Source organism: Vidua macroura, chromosome 3 (assembly GCF_024509145.1).
Source record: "Vidua macroura isolate BioBank_ID:100142 chromosome 3, ASM2450914v1, whole genome shotgun sequence".
NCBI lineage: Eukaryota > Metazoa > Chordata > Aves > Passeriformes > Viduidae > Vidua > Vidua macroura.
The window spans coordinates 44722942-44739057 of NC_071573.1; the positions used below are offsets into that span (position 1 = coordinate 44722942).

General features: G+C 36.5%; 1 protein-coding gene across 3 annotated transcripts in view; it reads right to left on the reverse strand.

Moving 5' to 3' along the window:
- Positions 1–1449: 1449 nt before the first annotated feature.
- The window catches only part of SMOC2 (SPARC related modular calcium binding 2), a 149522-nt gene continuing 134855 nt past the window's right edge, over positions 1450–16116 (reverse strand). For 2 of the 3 annotated variants that reach the window (XM_053974025.1, XM_053974023.1), the window contains 4 exons: positions 9367–9469; positions 8202–8476; positions 5808–5851; positions 1450–3035 (listed from right to left, as the gene is read on the reverse strand). In XM_053974025.1, the coding sequence (XP_053830000.1) occupies positions 3012–3035; positions 5808–5851; positions 8202–8476; positions 9367–9469 (446 nt within the window). In that variant the 3' untranslated portion in view covers positions 1450–3011. The remainder of the gene's footprint in view (positions 3036–5807; positions 5852–8201; positions 8477–9366; positions 9470–16116) is intronic. The other variant, XM_053974024.1, reaches the window with a different exon arrangement.

The window sequence follows — 16116 nt, forward strand, 5'->3', positions numbered from 1 at the left end:
CTTTCAATATCTGAAATGACATTAGCAAGAAAAATGGTCATTTGGAGCACTCATCAACGTCCAATTCTACAAAATGAGCACTTGAAAAGTAGGTATTTTGTTAGACTGGGAGAAGACTGACAATTAAGTGGTTTTGGTAAAAATTAAACTATGAAATTGGCCTAAATGTAGGGATAGGAAGAAAATTAGTAAGTTTTCCGAAGTGTTGACAAAATACGGAACATTTCTCACTGTGTGGTGTGTTGACTAATGGACATTGCAACAGGCTGGACAAATCACTGAATACATACATATTTTTCAAACTTTATAGCCTTCTATTTACAACCTTATAAAAGTTCCAAACAAATATGTTCAGCAATAGCTGGAACCAGAACAAATATTGGTCAATGAAAAGCAGAATATAAGTTGTGTTTTCAGTAACAGGATTAAAATTGAAATTGTTGCACATGGAGTAGGATAAAAACTAGAACTAATACTGTCTAAATAATAAACACTGTAGTGTGAACCTAAGGGCCTATGCACATAGATTCCTTTTTGGTATCAAGGCTGTTCCTAGTTACAAATATAACATTTATCTCAGTTTAAATATTCCTGTGGACATATGGGAGATACAGGAAGCCAAGGTGAATTTAGCAATCTTGCAAGTATGATTCCATTAGGGATCTCGACTCTACCTGGCAGTATAAGTCAGTACTACTTATATTCAAGTGGTGTAATCTCTGTTAATTGACATAAATCATGAAAGTGATGACACAGAAATGTATACAAAGAGGAAACACCTCATGTTTCAGTCATTGTAGAGTTATTAAATGACTCTATGTTGTAGAAGTCTTTGGCTACGTAAAAACACCTTTAGAATTTATCTGCACTTCCACCACTGCTTCAGGCTACTCATTATATAAACATGTTGCTAGTCCAAATCTGCCTCCCCACACAACCTCTCAGTTTAAATGGGGTGCATTTTCAAACCATGGACATGGCAAAATATTTGGTAGCCTATGTTTATATTGTCTCCAAAGGCCAAAGTGATGGAATTAAATGCTTTTTACAGAATCCTACTATTAACCATACTGTGACCACCTAACCAGACATTGTGAATTCTGAGGGTTTGTATCTCTCTCCTCATTGTTTCTAGCCAGGCTGAAAGCTGCCCAGCAGCTCACACTCACATGGAGGGGAAAAGGTGTCATCTCTATCTATGCCGCATTGCACTTTGCTGAGAAGAAGCAAGAGACCAGGTTGAAGCTATATGGAGAATTCAAGGAAGCAATGGTATGACTAAGATATGAATGATCTTAAAAGAGAATTCAATAAAGGCAAGGGAAGTAGATGGACACAATGTGAGGTCATGAGGTTTCTTGTAAACTCAAATCAGTGGTGAAGTCAACACTGTGTATATTTACCTCCAAACAAGTCTCTCTGTGTTGCGAAAGAAAAGTCACCAGCATAGTTTGATAACATACTAATCTTTAATCTATAAAGAAGATTAATTTCAACGTTTAACATTATAAAAGGATAACAAATACTTTTTAAAACAAAATACAAGATAACACACAATTGCCTTGGTTTCTCCTGTTGCCAAAGCTTAGAGTACACAATTTCTGGGATACAATTCCATTGCATACAGTGTTTCCTATTACTTCAGAACATGTTGGAATTGAAAGGATACCTTTTGATTCACAAAAAGCTTTTCCAGGTACAAACTCAAGCAGGGTGCTGTTATGAATAGTTGGTCACATGTTAGATCCTACACATTATTCAAACAAACCATAATGAAATCACTGCTTGCTGCTACATTCCTGCCTTCTCATGTCAGCTCCTAGATGCCAGTAGTCCTTCTACCACTGCACTGATCAACCCAGATACTTGTAACTCACAGTTGTTCAAGAGCAGAACCTTTTTTCATTTGGGTCCCCTGCTTTAGATTCACATCCGAAGTTCTTATTCACCTCAGACACACATATGAAAAAAAGCATTGGGGGGAAAAATTATGGAGAAAGTATGAAAATATTCAAGAAGTTTCTTTAGTCAGTAAAAAAAAGCTACAGGTGGGGCAACGTGAATAGCCCCTCCTCTAGTGGGCCCCCAGGCAAGCCAAAATATTTATAGGGGTAGCTAGGTGTAGAGGAGAAAGGCTTATCCTTCCCTGTCACAATAGAAAAATGTACAATTGTGACCCATACAAACTCTGCTCCTGCTTTGCACTGACCATGGAAACATGCCTTTAAGGCCCAGGCTGAACCAGACTGGAGTGATACTACAATCTACCTTACTCCTTTTTGATTTGCTGTATTAATAACTCAAGTGAAAGCAAACAGGAGAAAAATCCTACCAAAACTTATTAATAAAGGCACTTCAAAAATTGATAAAAGGATACATTGTTCTATAAGCATCCCAAGTAGAATAACTGTTTTTTGAATCCATTAATGGTTGTATTCTCATTGTATGATCTTTGGAAAGCTTAAATTACAATAAAAATAAAATGAAATAAAATATTGCCACCAATGAAATATCTGTTCAGTAAAAAACTGCAAAACCAAATAAACAGCAATTTACACAATTCTCTCAGCCCTGCAAACCTGAAACATTCAACACTGCTTGGACAAAATTGAGAATACAGTAGATTTTTCAGCATAACTCTACTTAAATGACAGTATTAAGAAAAATAAGGTATACTATTGAAACCAAAAATACATAGAATCAGGTTTCTGTGCTACTGTTTGCCAAAAAGCTATTTTTAAAAAAATGGTTTAAATGCAAACTTTTACATCTCCAAAAGTTTTACATATTTTAGACACCAAAAGAATACACATACATTGTATGTGATAATTTTTCAAAACTAGCCATTACTTTTTCACAGATTAAAAAAAAAGTCTGTTTAAATATTTCATTTCTACAAAGTGAATTTACATTTTTAAGTACAAAGTGCAAATACTACAGTTGTTTTTATTGCCTTTTGGTGCGGAAATCTCCCACAGGTCAAAGAGATCTGCCTTGGATTAGTAAGGTGTTCACCCTTGCTTCTTCGAAACTTGCTGAAAGGAAGTTGGGAAAAATTGCATTATTAATGATGTTTTCAATTAGTCCAACATAAAATTCTATCTCTATTTTTCAGCAGTGCTCATATGCCACTATCAGAAGAGAATTCTACATAAATATATACAGGGAATAAAAAAAAAATCCTGCCCTGTAGTCCTTCGTGGGACCTATGAGCAAGGGTATGAGCAATATCTTGACTACTTACCTATGGCCCTTTAAATCCATACCTGTCGAACACACAGTTTTAGCAACTGCCTGGGCAAGTCCTTGGTTCAATATACCTCCTATGGTATGCTCCTATCCTCCTATGGGATAGGATAGGATCCCATAGGATGGGATTCCTATGAGAATGGGCTGCTGGCTGAACTCTCACAAGCAATCTGTGGTTTCCTTACAAACTTTTTGCTAGGCTGCAAAAAGCAACACTGATGGCATGTCTGCATGTATGTGTGTGTTTGTTGGACAGGGTGGAGCTGAGCAAGGAAATGTACCTGGCCACTACCCGAGTCCAGTCAGACCCATCCCCTATTTGATCTCTTCTAGAGCAACTACAGCTGTGCTGCAGTAACCATATTAGGGTATGTTTCCCTATCTGCTTTCTTTCATTAAGTTGTTTTCTCAACAAATGTGAAAAGCCAAAGCACACATAAGCATATATTTAACTAAACTGCTGCTAAATAATAAGTAGAGAGTAAGCTTTTGAGTGTGTGTCTCCTGAGTGGTGCAAATCTGATCAGGCCTTCTCAGATGGGTGGTTTCTTTTAAGCAGTTTCTATGCTTTTCAGTAGCTTCCTTTCAAGTGAGAACTTCTGTGATGAAAACCACCTTGTGCATTTGCAGCCATGTATTGTTCGAGTATGAAACTGTCAACAGATGGTTTTCTTAGCCAGCCTTAATGTAAGGCTATCATTTGTCAGCAACAGCTCTTAAAATAATTGATGTTGAGTCAGCAAAATTATTGGACAAAATTGAAGAACATAGATGTTCTAAGGATACTTTTATTTCCAATTCCACAAGTCAGTATCACATTACAAGAAAGGGGAAAAGTCTTGTCATGCTTCAAGTGCAATGCACGTGTGCCAGTAATTGCCATTATATAATTAAAATAACCCCTCTGAATTCTCTGGATTTCTGAAAGGATAATTGTTTTCAGGCTGTCTTGTTTAAGGTGTAAGTGATTTGTGGGGAAAACCTGAAAAAGTAAGACCACAAATACTTGTTTAAACAAATAAACTTATCACATTATTGTAGCTGTGAGAATATTTTATATTCCATCAAAGGTATGTAGGAGGTCTCTGGTAAAAACCACAACCAATGCTGGGCTTGCCTTAGGAAGTGCAAACCTAACAACAAACAACGCAGAGATAAACAAAGGAAACAAATCAACGAGCAACTTGGAGAGGAAGATTTCTCTTGGCTTGTGGGTAGGTTCACCTCGGGTTCAGTTTCTAACAAATTAATCTAGCTTTATGACAGATAGGAAGACATTTACCACAACTAGGGTTTTGGGGTATATTTAGCCAAATTCCTATTTTCATAGGTGCAGCATTACCTGAGCTGTTCTTATAATATAGTTACATTAATAATTTTTAAACCAGTTCATAATTTACTGACATTTTTGTAGATATTAATAATTTAAGTCCTCTAACTAATACAATAGTGAGGTATAAGAACAGTGTGAAGATAACTCTTTTGCTAGCCCATTCAAACCACTGGACTCACAAGCCCTCCTACAAGACCATGCAAAAGTACTAGGAAAATATGACAATATTGGCCAGAAAAATTTTCTTTAGAAAAAGTGGTTATAAAAATAGACACACAAAAATTAAACCCCACTTCTTTTAACCTATTTACCTGGCCTTTACTGGAGTCTCTCCTTTTCAAAGTGCACCTTCATTAAAAAGCTCTACTTCTTTTGCCTTTTGCAGCTCTGAATGGCTTGAGTAGCCAAACCTCCATGGAGGAGCCAAACCTCCATAGCATGGAGGTGCTATTTTGAAAAAACAAGATCAAGTCTTTGCAGAAAACTGAGCCAAAAGAAAGTCACAGATTATGTTGTCAGAGCACTTGACATTTTATTTTCTCAAAACATTCTGCAATTTTAGTTTAAACGTAGATTAGCAGACTGATGCAAATCCTAGTTCTTCAGCATATTTTGCTCAGCCAGCAAAGGCATTTGAATGTGACAGCTCTTTTCATTGCACTAAGATTTTAAAAGCTGCTTAAAACCATGATATAATAATGCAGTGGGGTTTGTGAAACATATCGATTTTCACAGGGCATGGGAAATGCATGGCTTTGTTCATTTCAATAAATGTCAATATGTGTCTATAGTGTGACACCAAGAAAAACTGACAGAATTCAGCTAAAGTAAAAGTTAAATGAAGATGAAGCAGTGCACATTTAAAAGTGTATGGGAATGCTGTCATTCAGGAATGCAGAAGACTCATGAGGGCTCAATTACACTCACCAAATTATCATATATGTACTATACGTCAGTATACAGTTTTCTAGGAACTTCCACATGCAAGCCTAATCCACTTTGCAAATTATGCACATTTACTCTGCACCTGTAATTGACTGATTTAGCTTTCCATATACAGAACTTAAGTTAAAATTCATTAATTGGAATGTTCCTCTACATTTTTCTGGCAACTTTGCAAAATAGCAGATTAAATCAGTTTGAAGCTGCAATGATGACTGCTAAAACCCCAATAAATTCAGCCAGGAGAGGCAGAAATGGAGATCTTGCTCTCCTCAGTACTCACCTGCCTGCTGGATGAAGTGCTCTCAGTGTTGGTTCTAGGGGTCGCTAAAGGAAGGGAAAGAAAACATTACAAATACGGTTTGCAAGTTATCCTCAAGAACTGAAGCCCTCATTCTGAAAAGGTATTTTTTAGAGCAGGGTAAGTGCACAGCTTTCAATAAATGAGATAAAATATTTCAGATCTCTCGTTGACACAGCTACTTTTTTCTTTCCTCAATACAGGTGTTGCTTATTTCAAGGAGTTATATGAAAGTTGAACAACATCTCTTGCCAGTTAACATGTCAAATTTGCTTAGAAGATTGCATATAGTCAAGGTTGAGCATTTCAAACTTACTAGATCTTTAGTAGTAAATATAGTCTATTATCCTTGGCAGTAACGAAGCATGAACAAGCAGACTGTCTGGAAAGTATTCACTTTGATTAAAGATAGTGCACATAAACAGTTCTACAAACCAAAAACATTGTTCACATTTAATCTGTGAAATGACGAGATTATCACTGTTTTTTAAACTTTCTTAGTCTCACAATCAAAGACAGTGCCCAAAATAGGGGAAAATAAACCCTCAAACTGCTAAATGTATTTGCTAGCCCGTTAATCTTCCCAAGCAAACTTGTAAGACTAGGGAGGAACTTGCTCTCTCAGTTTTCCATGTCAGTCTATGAGTCAAACAAGCTGTACTGGAACTAAGGTAAACAAAACTGAACCTTGAATAATGCTACAGCAGCTAGTACCCCCTTCAGAAAACATACTTTACAACTCTCTGGCTTTTATATTGCTTCAAATTATTCTCACACAAGAAACTTGGGACTCACACAAAATGATACAGAGTCACTTCCTTAGCTCAGCTCTGACACCTCAGGTGACAAGAGTCTCATATTTTCTTAGAGATGTAACTCTAACTGCAGTGAAGTGGTAATTGCTTTCATTTGTGCAAGTGAAAGGAGTATCAGAAAGGAAATTTTAATTATCAAGTAAGAGAAACAAAATAGAATAATGGTATTCCAACGAAAGAAATTTTTATTGCCTTGTCCTTCAAACTAGGTACTTCTAGTAAAGCAACCCGATGATTTGGTTAGGAACTTTTTTCCAACTGGATACCATTAGTTTTTAAATGCCAAACTTCTGAGATTTTTTTTTCACTTCCAAAGTTGAATGTTCTCATTATTGAATAGATTTTTTTTGCAGAAGATCTGTTTTAGAACTTCAGTTATGGTGGTCGCAATTTTTACTTCAGCCAAATCTGTATGGGATCTTCACATGATTTTATGCCTCTTACAATTTTTATTTCCAAAACAGGTGGTTTATCCTAATCTTTTGGGGCTTTTCTACTGGAATATGAAGACAAAAAAAATGGGGATTGTTTTCAGTCTTGCTATGGCTTTCCTTTACCTCTTGTGTAGTGATTTTGGACCCAAATTTCATCCACAATAAGTCCTAAGAATGCCTGCTGCAGCAGGACAGAAGTGTTTCACTTTCCACATTCATAGCATAAAGATACCAAAAGTCATCCACCTTCATATGCATTTTTTTAACCTTCATCATCTAAATGAAAATTGGAAGGTATCATTATGAGGTCCACAAAAAAAAAAAAAAGCCACAGAAAAAAAGTCCTGGATCTGATCAATACTTGTTTTGAGAGATCTGTTAATGTGATCCATAGACAATTTACTTCATTAGTAAAATGTCTCTTCTGTCTTTCTGCAGTATTCTTTTTCTAGACTTGAATACAACCAATTTGTTCCACTGTCCTTGCTTCATTTTAAGGTACCATACAAAACAATTTACCTATATTCATTCTTCCACAACTTCTTAAAGTATGGGGATCTACTGCTTTTTTTATATATATTTTTTCCCCTTTTCAGGAATTGTGTGATTGAACTCTGCAAGTACTATTATACTCTGTAGCTAGTTGCTCCCCTTCCTACCAGTTTGGCAGCAAGGTAAGGTGGCTGTGTATTAGCCATTATTCCACCTGTTTGGCAAATGACCACATTCCTCTCTGCATCTCTAAACCACTTTTGAGAAATGAGAATTCATTAGAAAGCTCAACCATGTGCTTCGTTCCAGGAATCCAAAAAGCACAGGTGTGATACTTCCACTCACTCAGAACACAGTTCTATAATAATACTAAACTGGCTTTTTGATGACTGTTATTATATCTTCTTAGGTTTCCTACCACAATACATTTAATGGTTAGAATCAACGGGAAGTTTTTGATTCTGTTGGAGCAAAGTGATCCAGAAGTAACTTTCTTGCCATCTGCCCTAAGCTATAGCAGCATTAGTGGCAGACAGGTGTATTCTTTTATTTTGTATAACTCTGGCACATATAAGTATCGGGCTTCATAAGCTTTGAAGAATTTAGTGAAAAAGACAGAGAGAAAAGGTTCTTACTATGGCGTTTCTTTGTTTCTGCTTTACCTTCTTCTTTTGTTACTCCCAAGCAGCCCATCAATTCTTGAACTGACAAGGACTTATCGTTGTTCACATCACAGTATTCCACAAACTTCTTCACACATTTTTTGGGCTTTGATTTCTTTCTTAGGAATCTCTTAAATGGCTTGATTTCCTTCTTGCTGATATCACCACTGGAATTTTTATCTAGCTGTTTGAAATACCAACGGACGACTCTCTCTTCCAAAGTATGATTTGGATCAGGCTCAGAAACACTGGAACAAGAAAAAAAAAGATAATTTAGTCTTAATTCTGATATTTAATACCTTTATTTCAGAATAGTTACATCACTGTCAGATGGTCATCACCATTGTTATCTAAAACTCCCAGTTTTGGACACTAATTTATAGTGAATCCCTCTTTTTTTCACTTTGACCAACAATATCCTAAATTTTACACTAAGGGCTAGAATCTGCTTTTAGAGTACTCTTTGAAACCCTGTTGAGGACAGCATCATACTCAGCAAACAGTGCTTTCTCCTTAAATTTCCTCAAACAGAGAAAAGGGGAGAGAGAAATAAAAAAGATTGCTTCATAGTCAGCAGATGCATTAAATGTGTAAAGTAACCAACTGAAGTTGATCAACAATCAGCATTACCAAATACCAAAGTTCCTATTACAACCCATGATGGATTTTTTAGAGCTACAACACCTAAATGTATTGAATTACAAGATAAGTTATAAAAATAAATGCTGTCTCCTCAGATAAGTACTTGACCTCCAGCTGCCCTAAGTTTGACAGCACTTACACATTTTTAACACTACTTGTGACTGTTGATAGCATTGGTTTGTTTTGCAAGCAACTAGGAAGAATATGAATCAGGAAGGTAGCACACATTCAAGAAATAAAGCCTTGAGAGGAGAACAAAGACTGACACACAGCTGGACCAGCAGCTACAGATAAACCCTGAGCTGTGCTGCTGAGAATTCATCTGTCAAATGTATCTCTGTTTAGTGAACATAGTCCACGGTGGTAACTTTGAAGTAAACTGTCATAGATAGGCTCTTGGAAATTCACCCTTTATGTAGGCTCCTCAAAGCCCTCAACAATCTGTTCACCACTGTCAGAAGGCTTTTAAAGACACACAAAAAGATCTGAAACCCACCGGCTGGAAGACAGTGATGGATCAGAGACTGCATGCACCATATCTGTGGACAATGCATCCAAAACACTCGTTAGGAACTCATTCTTCTTGGCCCCAGGACAACCTAGAAAATCAGATTTTTTATTTCTTTTCTTGTTACCTGTTTTTACAACACTTAGATTCCAACAATAGTTTAGACTTTGAGATAGATATTACTCCCTGTATGCAAATTTCCATAACTTGTGGACATGTTCATAACATAATTCAAAGACAAGCACTTAAATTCAGGTACATATCTGTAACAGAGCAGGAATAAAAAAACAACCCTTTGAACTAAAGCAAGTGTGAATTTGTTTTGCATACCTTGAGTCCCTATTTAATTTTTGGCCATTATTTTTCCTTCTTTCAGATGTCTTTAACATGGATGTCACATTTTGAAAAAAACTGCTTTGAAGCCATAAAAGTTTGTACATGACTCATGTACATGAAACATGGACTAGAAGTCAACAACACAATACCTATTTCAGATTTCCACTTTTGCTCCTCTTATTTTCCACTGGCTTTCTCGACACACACATATTTTCAGTGTATTGGTTTTCCTCTTTGTAAAATGATAGCCAACTCCTTGTGTCCTTCCCTTTCCTCTTGGACAGGGGTTAACTAGCACTATATGGCACCTAGCCCAATCAGCTGCTGGTAGTTGGTACTTTGGTTCATACAGTGAGAGCCTATGCTGATGCTAGATCATCCTCATAATCACATTCCCCATGATACAAAGTTCTTCTCTGAAAGAAACTGATAGCATATTTTGTACACATAATATGTCAGATAAATATATACTGAAAGATCCCCTCGTCAAGCAGCACAGCTGGAGCAGATAAATTCCTCTGACAAGCACATATGTATTGTATTATACAATACACCTGCTTCCTCCCTCCTCTTCCCTGGAGCCCTGAGTTAAAACATCAGGTCTTCCTATAACCCTCCAAATAGATGAGTTGAAGTATAGGATGATCCATGACCAGTGACAGGGAGATTACAAGCTGGAAGCTAGAGCCTACGGCAGGACTTTCACAGACAATTCTGTGCTGGAAACCACTTACTGTAGTTCTGTTTTAAAGTGAAAAAAATAAATATTCTGAAGTGTTGTGGAAAAGTAAGATTAGTCAGTCAGTAGGGATTTGGTATTTTATTACATTTCTCAGCAATCTCTGGAGCAGGCAGTAGGACTACGGGAGCCTGAAAAGCTTCATCTTGCCCAGCAAATTATTTTTTAATACATCCCATGTTGATCCAAGGAAATAAACCTGTGTTATATTAGCCCTTAGTTGTGTTGCAGTCAGAATAGCTCAGCTATTATGTACAGCAGGAGTACTCACTAGAAGTTATTTTCTAACACATTCATGTAGTTATGAGTTCCTTGCCTTTGGCACCATGGGTATTTTATTTCAGTAAAAGGTATATAAAAGGAATTCACTGAGGCAAGTTTCACTGCTCTAAAAGTACACATATGAAAGCAGTTGTCACTCTGTTAGATATGTCCCTTTCTCCTTAGTATTTAATTGGTTGTGAGTTTTTTCATGTCACAACTGGAAAAAAAAGAGAAAAAAGAAATGAAAAAAAACTCCCCAAAAACCAAAACCAAACAATCTAGCTGCTATAACTATAGGTTTGAGTTCAGTGAGGCAAGCACTTCAATTTACCTTGTAAGGAACGAAAGTTAGAAGGGTGGCAAGATATTAATAAGGGAAAGACAGAAATCTGTACCAACAGGTTCCATTCACTGCATACTCTCTAGTGCAAAGAGTTTGCTGCCAAATTAGGTTCAGGTATTCCAGACATGGAAGTAAATTGTGCATTGTGATTTAAATGAGGTCACATAATTTTGCAAACCACAAAAGCACATCTGTCCAGAGATGAGCAGGTAGAGGGCAGGCAGTCCCCATGCAGCAGGTACATCAGTTGTGTCAGCATGTCAACCTGTATGAATCAAGCAATTAAGTCCCTGAGCAACCCACTGAGCTCAGCGCTACCTCTTGCTAGCAAGGACAGCACTGTGGGCCAGAGCTGGTTCCCTTCAAAGGACAGGTGAAAAGTCTGTCTGAGGCTCTCTGTGTAGGCCTATCTTGAATGTTATGAGCTTTATTCATTTTGTGTTGGAACTGTTATTACCAACATTCACCAAGAAGCCTAAATTCTGCTCTGAACTTAAGTTGTGCATTGATATAGGACTTGTGGAAAATGCAGAAAATAAGACCTCAGCATGTAACAATGCAGCACAACATAGAGCAAAGGCAATTTGACTTTTTTCTTTCTGTGTTCCTTTTTTTGCATAGTTAATAATGACAATATCCAATTTGATTTAGGAGCTCCACAAATTTTTCATATTATTTATGAGTGTATTCCTAAAACATCTGGAAGAAAAAAAATCTGCTTTAGGTAGTTTCCACTGCTGAGTGTACATATACTACAGATATAGAGATCAAAATCCTCACTTAGCTTGCCATTTATGAGATACAGCTAAGCAGGGGAAAGTATCAACTTCTAAATTCACAAGAAATCGCAGGAAGAAAATTCCACAGTTTAAAGCCTGTCTCTGACAATTTTCCCTAATAAGAAAGGTTGCTAAATGTGTATTTCATAAAGTTGCAATAAGAGTTGACAGCAATAGAAATCTCATAGAATACAAAAAATTGTTGTTAAACACAGTCAGTTGCTGTGAAGCATTCTAAATTACAACTCTACTACTTAACGTAAAATGACACGCCACAAAATCCTCATCAGCCAAATACAGAGAAAATATTCACATTCTCCCAATTATAAGTTTTGCTGACTTGTGGGCAATCACACAGCAATTTACCCCACAGTGAAATTCTCTGTTCTTTGCAGGTGTTACTAACTCAGAATAATTCTCTGGAGGCTTCAAGTTGAGCTTTAATTTTCAACATATTTGTGGATGGCAAGACTGGAGGAGCTTTAGCTTGATTGTAATGAATAACTCACTCTTATTGGGCTAAATACAGAAAGGGAAAGACTAGTCTCTTATGGGAGCCTTATGCTTCTTGCTATGGTTTATAGGCTTTAGTTTGTTCTTCTGCAGCTGTCTATCCTATGTGGGTTTGACAGCTTACATACATAGTAATTTGTTGTTAAAGGGTGGAAGCTGAAACCACATGGAATTAACATACAGGTTCAGAATGTAGACTGAAGTGTTTGCTTTAAGGATAGTGTTACCCAGAGTAAACCTTAGACCAACAAATACATACAACAAATGACAGGAATACACAAACACCTCATGTCAGCTATAATGTAAAGGAAATCGGAGAATCATCATTATGGAGTTTATCTCTCATGTACACACATCTATCTATACACATAACTACTTTTAGCACTGAGAATGGATTTTTGAAGTTAATCTGTGGGGAGGTTTTCCATAAACATTCTAAAATATGCACCCTACTGCTTTGGAGCTCTCTACTTGGCTGATAATAATCTACTACTGCCAGTCTTGGAAGATTATCTTTTACAACGTATCTGAAGTCACAGCTAGAAGAGAATTTTGTTCACTTTTGTAAAAATGGGAATCTAACAGAGATTTACCACCTTAAAAGGGATTGTACATTAATCTTCCTGCAAGAAAGGAAACTGTCTTGAGTCACTCACTCAAGTTATTAAAGGCATGAAAGCTTCCAATGAGCAAATCTAAAGTTTCTTTTTTATTCCTTGTTTGCTAATATGAACATAAAGCTTAGTAGTGCACTCAAATACAATTAGCATTGAAATATCTCTAAAGATTCCAGGTAAGTTTTTGATCTGCCAAAAAGCAAAATGACCAGAACTATGTATGCTTCATTTGTACCTTTGATTTCACTGAAAAACAGTGTTATACAGAAGAAAAGAATTTAACAAAATTTTTCAGTGCTACTGGTTATCCTGTGAGAACAGACAATAAAACAAAAACATTTTTTCTCGGACATTTATTCTATACACACATATATGTACAGTCATGAGTTTATTTCTGTTGATCCATGTGAACCACAAGTTTGCATTTATCTAGACATGCTGAGGGGCCTCCTCACTTTTTGGAGAACTTTCTGAGCTCTTCCTGACTCACTTTCCAAAAAAAAAAAAAAAATCCTTCAAAATATGAGCCTGGGAAGTGAAATTTGTTACTCTACTAATTAGTAAAAATCATGGTCTCAAATCATGTCTCACTGACAAAGTCAATGCCTTTAAAATTTTATTTAACAGATGGACTTGATGACCTTAGAGGTCTTTTCGAGCTTTAAGAATTCTCTGATTCCATGACTCTATGCCTCATTTCAGTTTTTCCCTCACTGCAGCTTCTGGTAACTTCTCACAGACAAAAACTATCTACTTCTTATTTTGTATCCTTGAAGGCTTGAGGACATTATTACCTCTCCTTGTTAACATCCCTCAGGTATTACAATTTTTTTATAATTTTATTTTTTCTCTTAAACATTCATACAATTTAAAAGAATTAAGTTAAGCTCGGAGACAAATGTTCTTTCATATGTCCTTACTCAAATTTCAAAAATAAGTAAATAGAATACAGTGGTTATTAGGTGTAGGGGGCTACTGATCCATTGCTTTGTAGTCCCAGATCTCCATGTCTTACAGGAAAAAAGTATTACTTCTCGGCAAGTGCAGTAAGCAGATTTCAGTTCTTAACATGCATTTAATTTGTTGTTACTATTTAAAAAATATCTTTCTATTCTAATTTCAAGGGACACATACACTGAAGAGTTAACAAAGGATGCTCTCCCAAAGCCCTACCCTTCACCCTAGACATTCATATCATACCAAAGTTTGTTGAGGGGGATTTGTTGAACTTGAGCCTGCTGAAATGAGATGTCTCACCCACAATAGTTATTTAAGCTCAGTATAAAGGAACCTATTCAGAAGGCATTCATCCCAGCTACCTGAGGTTTTTTTCCCCTTAGAATAGAAGAGAATCTCCCTTAAAATGTTTCACTTCTTCCCTATTAAGTGAGGAAGCCCAGACAGATAACTTATATTCCCTGGTCGTGTTAAACAGCTTGTGATTAATTCTATACATGTCTGTTTTACAAATAGATTTAGGCTCTAACTACTCTCCTATTCTTTGGGTAAATGTGGAAGAAAGAAGGGATAATATTCATAGCAGAAACACAAGATCCTATAAGCAGCTTTTGCAGGCAACTGAGTGACAAAGACTAGGGCATTTGTTGATAGGAAAAACAGCCCATTACATTTATTTCAGTTCCTGTACTATTATTACTAAACAAGAAAAAGAAAATCAGATAATCAAAGCATAAGACAGGCAATGTGAAATGGCTAACTTCTGATTACCACTTTTTAGTTTGGTTTTCCCTCCATTAAAGGCTTTTGAGAAGTGAATTTCTTGCTGCTAACAGCTCTGAGATGTCATTGTGACAACACGGAGCGATGAATCAGTTGAAACATGGTAATCCTTTCAGAGGCCATCCAGCCAAAAATCAATGCCAAACTTGAGAAAGTCTTTGGATCTTATTTGCCATTCTTAAACATTCTCTTGTAGACCTTTACCATTCTAGGTTTGACTGCAAATTAGAAAAAGGTCTGAACATTCAGATCATAAGGAGTTGTGTCTCTTTGCTGCTTGACTGGATACAAGAAAACTGATATTTCTATTTGTCAGTCAATGCTTACATTATCTACTTCACTTTTGGAGACCAAAGACATCTCAGTATGCTGTGAAGGATCTGACATTCTGAGCATTTAGGTTCACAGTCTCTGTGCCAATGTCAACTTGTAGCCTTTAGAGGCTCATCCTCTCAGGTTGAGCACGACCTGCAATGCAGCCATGTGGATTGAGCTCCAGTGGAAGAAACAAAGTGCATTTAACTGGAGTGCTGGTACAATGACAGAAGTCAATCATCCCACTGATTAGGACACAGAGAGAAGTTTAAAAATTAGAAAGGTACCAAAAAATGTGTAAAAGAGAAAAGCAACTAGATCTGATTTTCAAAACATTATACTTCTGCTACACCATATTCCATGACTGCCTGGACATGAGATAAACAGCTGGTACCTCTGACTGCAGTAACACTTTTAAGAATAGCTTATTAAACTGAAATATTTTGGAATCCAGTTTTATATAGTATGACAGGCATCAGAATCTCCCCATTATCACCCTAAGAGTCTTAACAAATAGCAAACAATACTGCTTAGAGAGTAAAAAGGCAGTTATTTTTAGTAGATATTTATTACTTCCCATTTACTTGTATTTTCATTATGTTGTTATGTTTCCTCTCAGGAGAAGGGTATGAAAGAAAACATATTTAATTATCTCCATTTAAATATCCATTAAAAGGAAAAGCTATTACAAAGAATGTACGTTTTTGTAATTATGGAAGTGACCTCAGAAATAAGGTGCATAATTCTGGTCTCTTGATGCAAAAATTGAACTATGGGAACCTGGCTTAGTGGGGATGTTTTTCACATTACTTAATTAATCTAAGCAGCCTGCTTCTTGGAAACCCTCATGAAAAACAGCCTTTTCTACAAACTGATGTTGATTTTAACTTTTCTGGCTGTCTTTTACTGAGACTTTTACCACTGGAAGCATAAGCTGTGTCATGGTTTGACACTGGCGCAATGCCAGCGCCCCCATGAAAATGCACCTTCCCCAAATAAATGCTGTGAGATGTTATCAGCAACAGACCAGAGCAGGCCCAAGCTTAATAACAAAGGGGAAAAAAAAAACTTTATTAAAATACTACTACTACA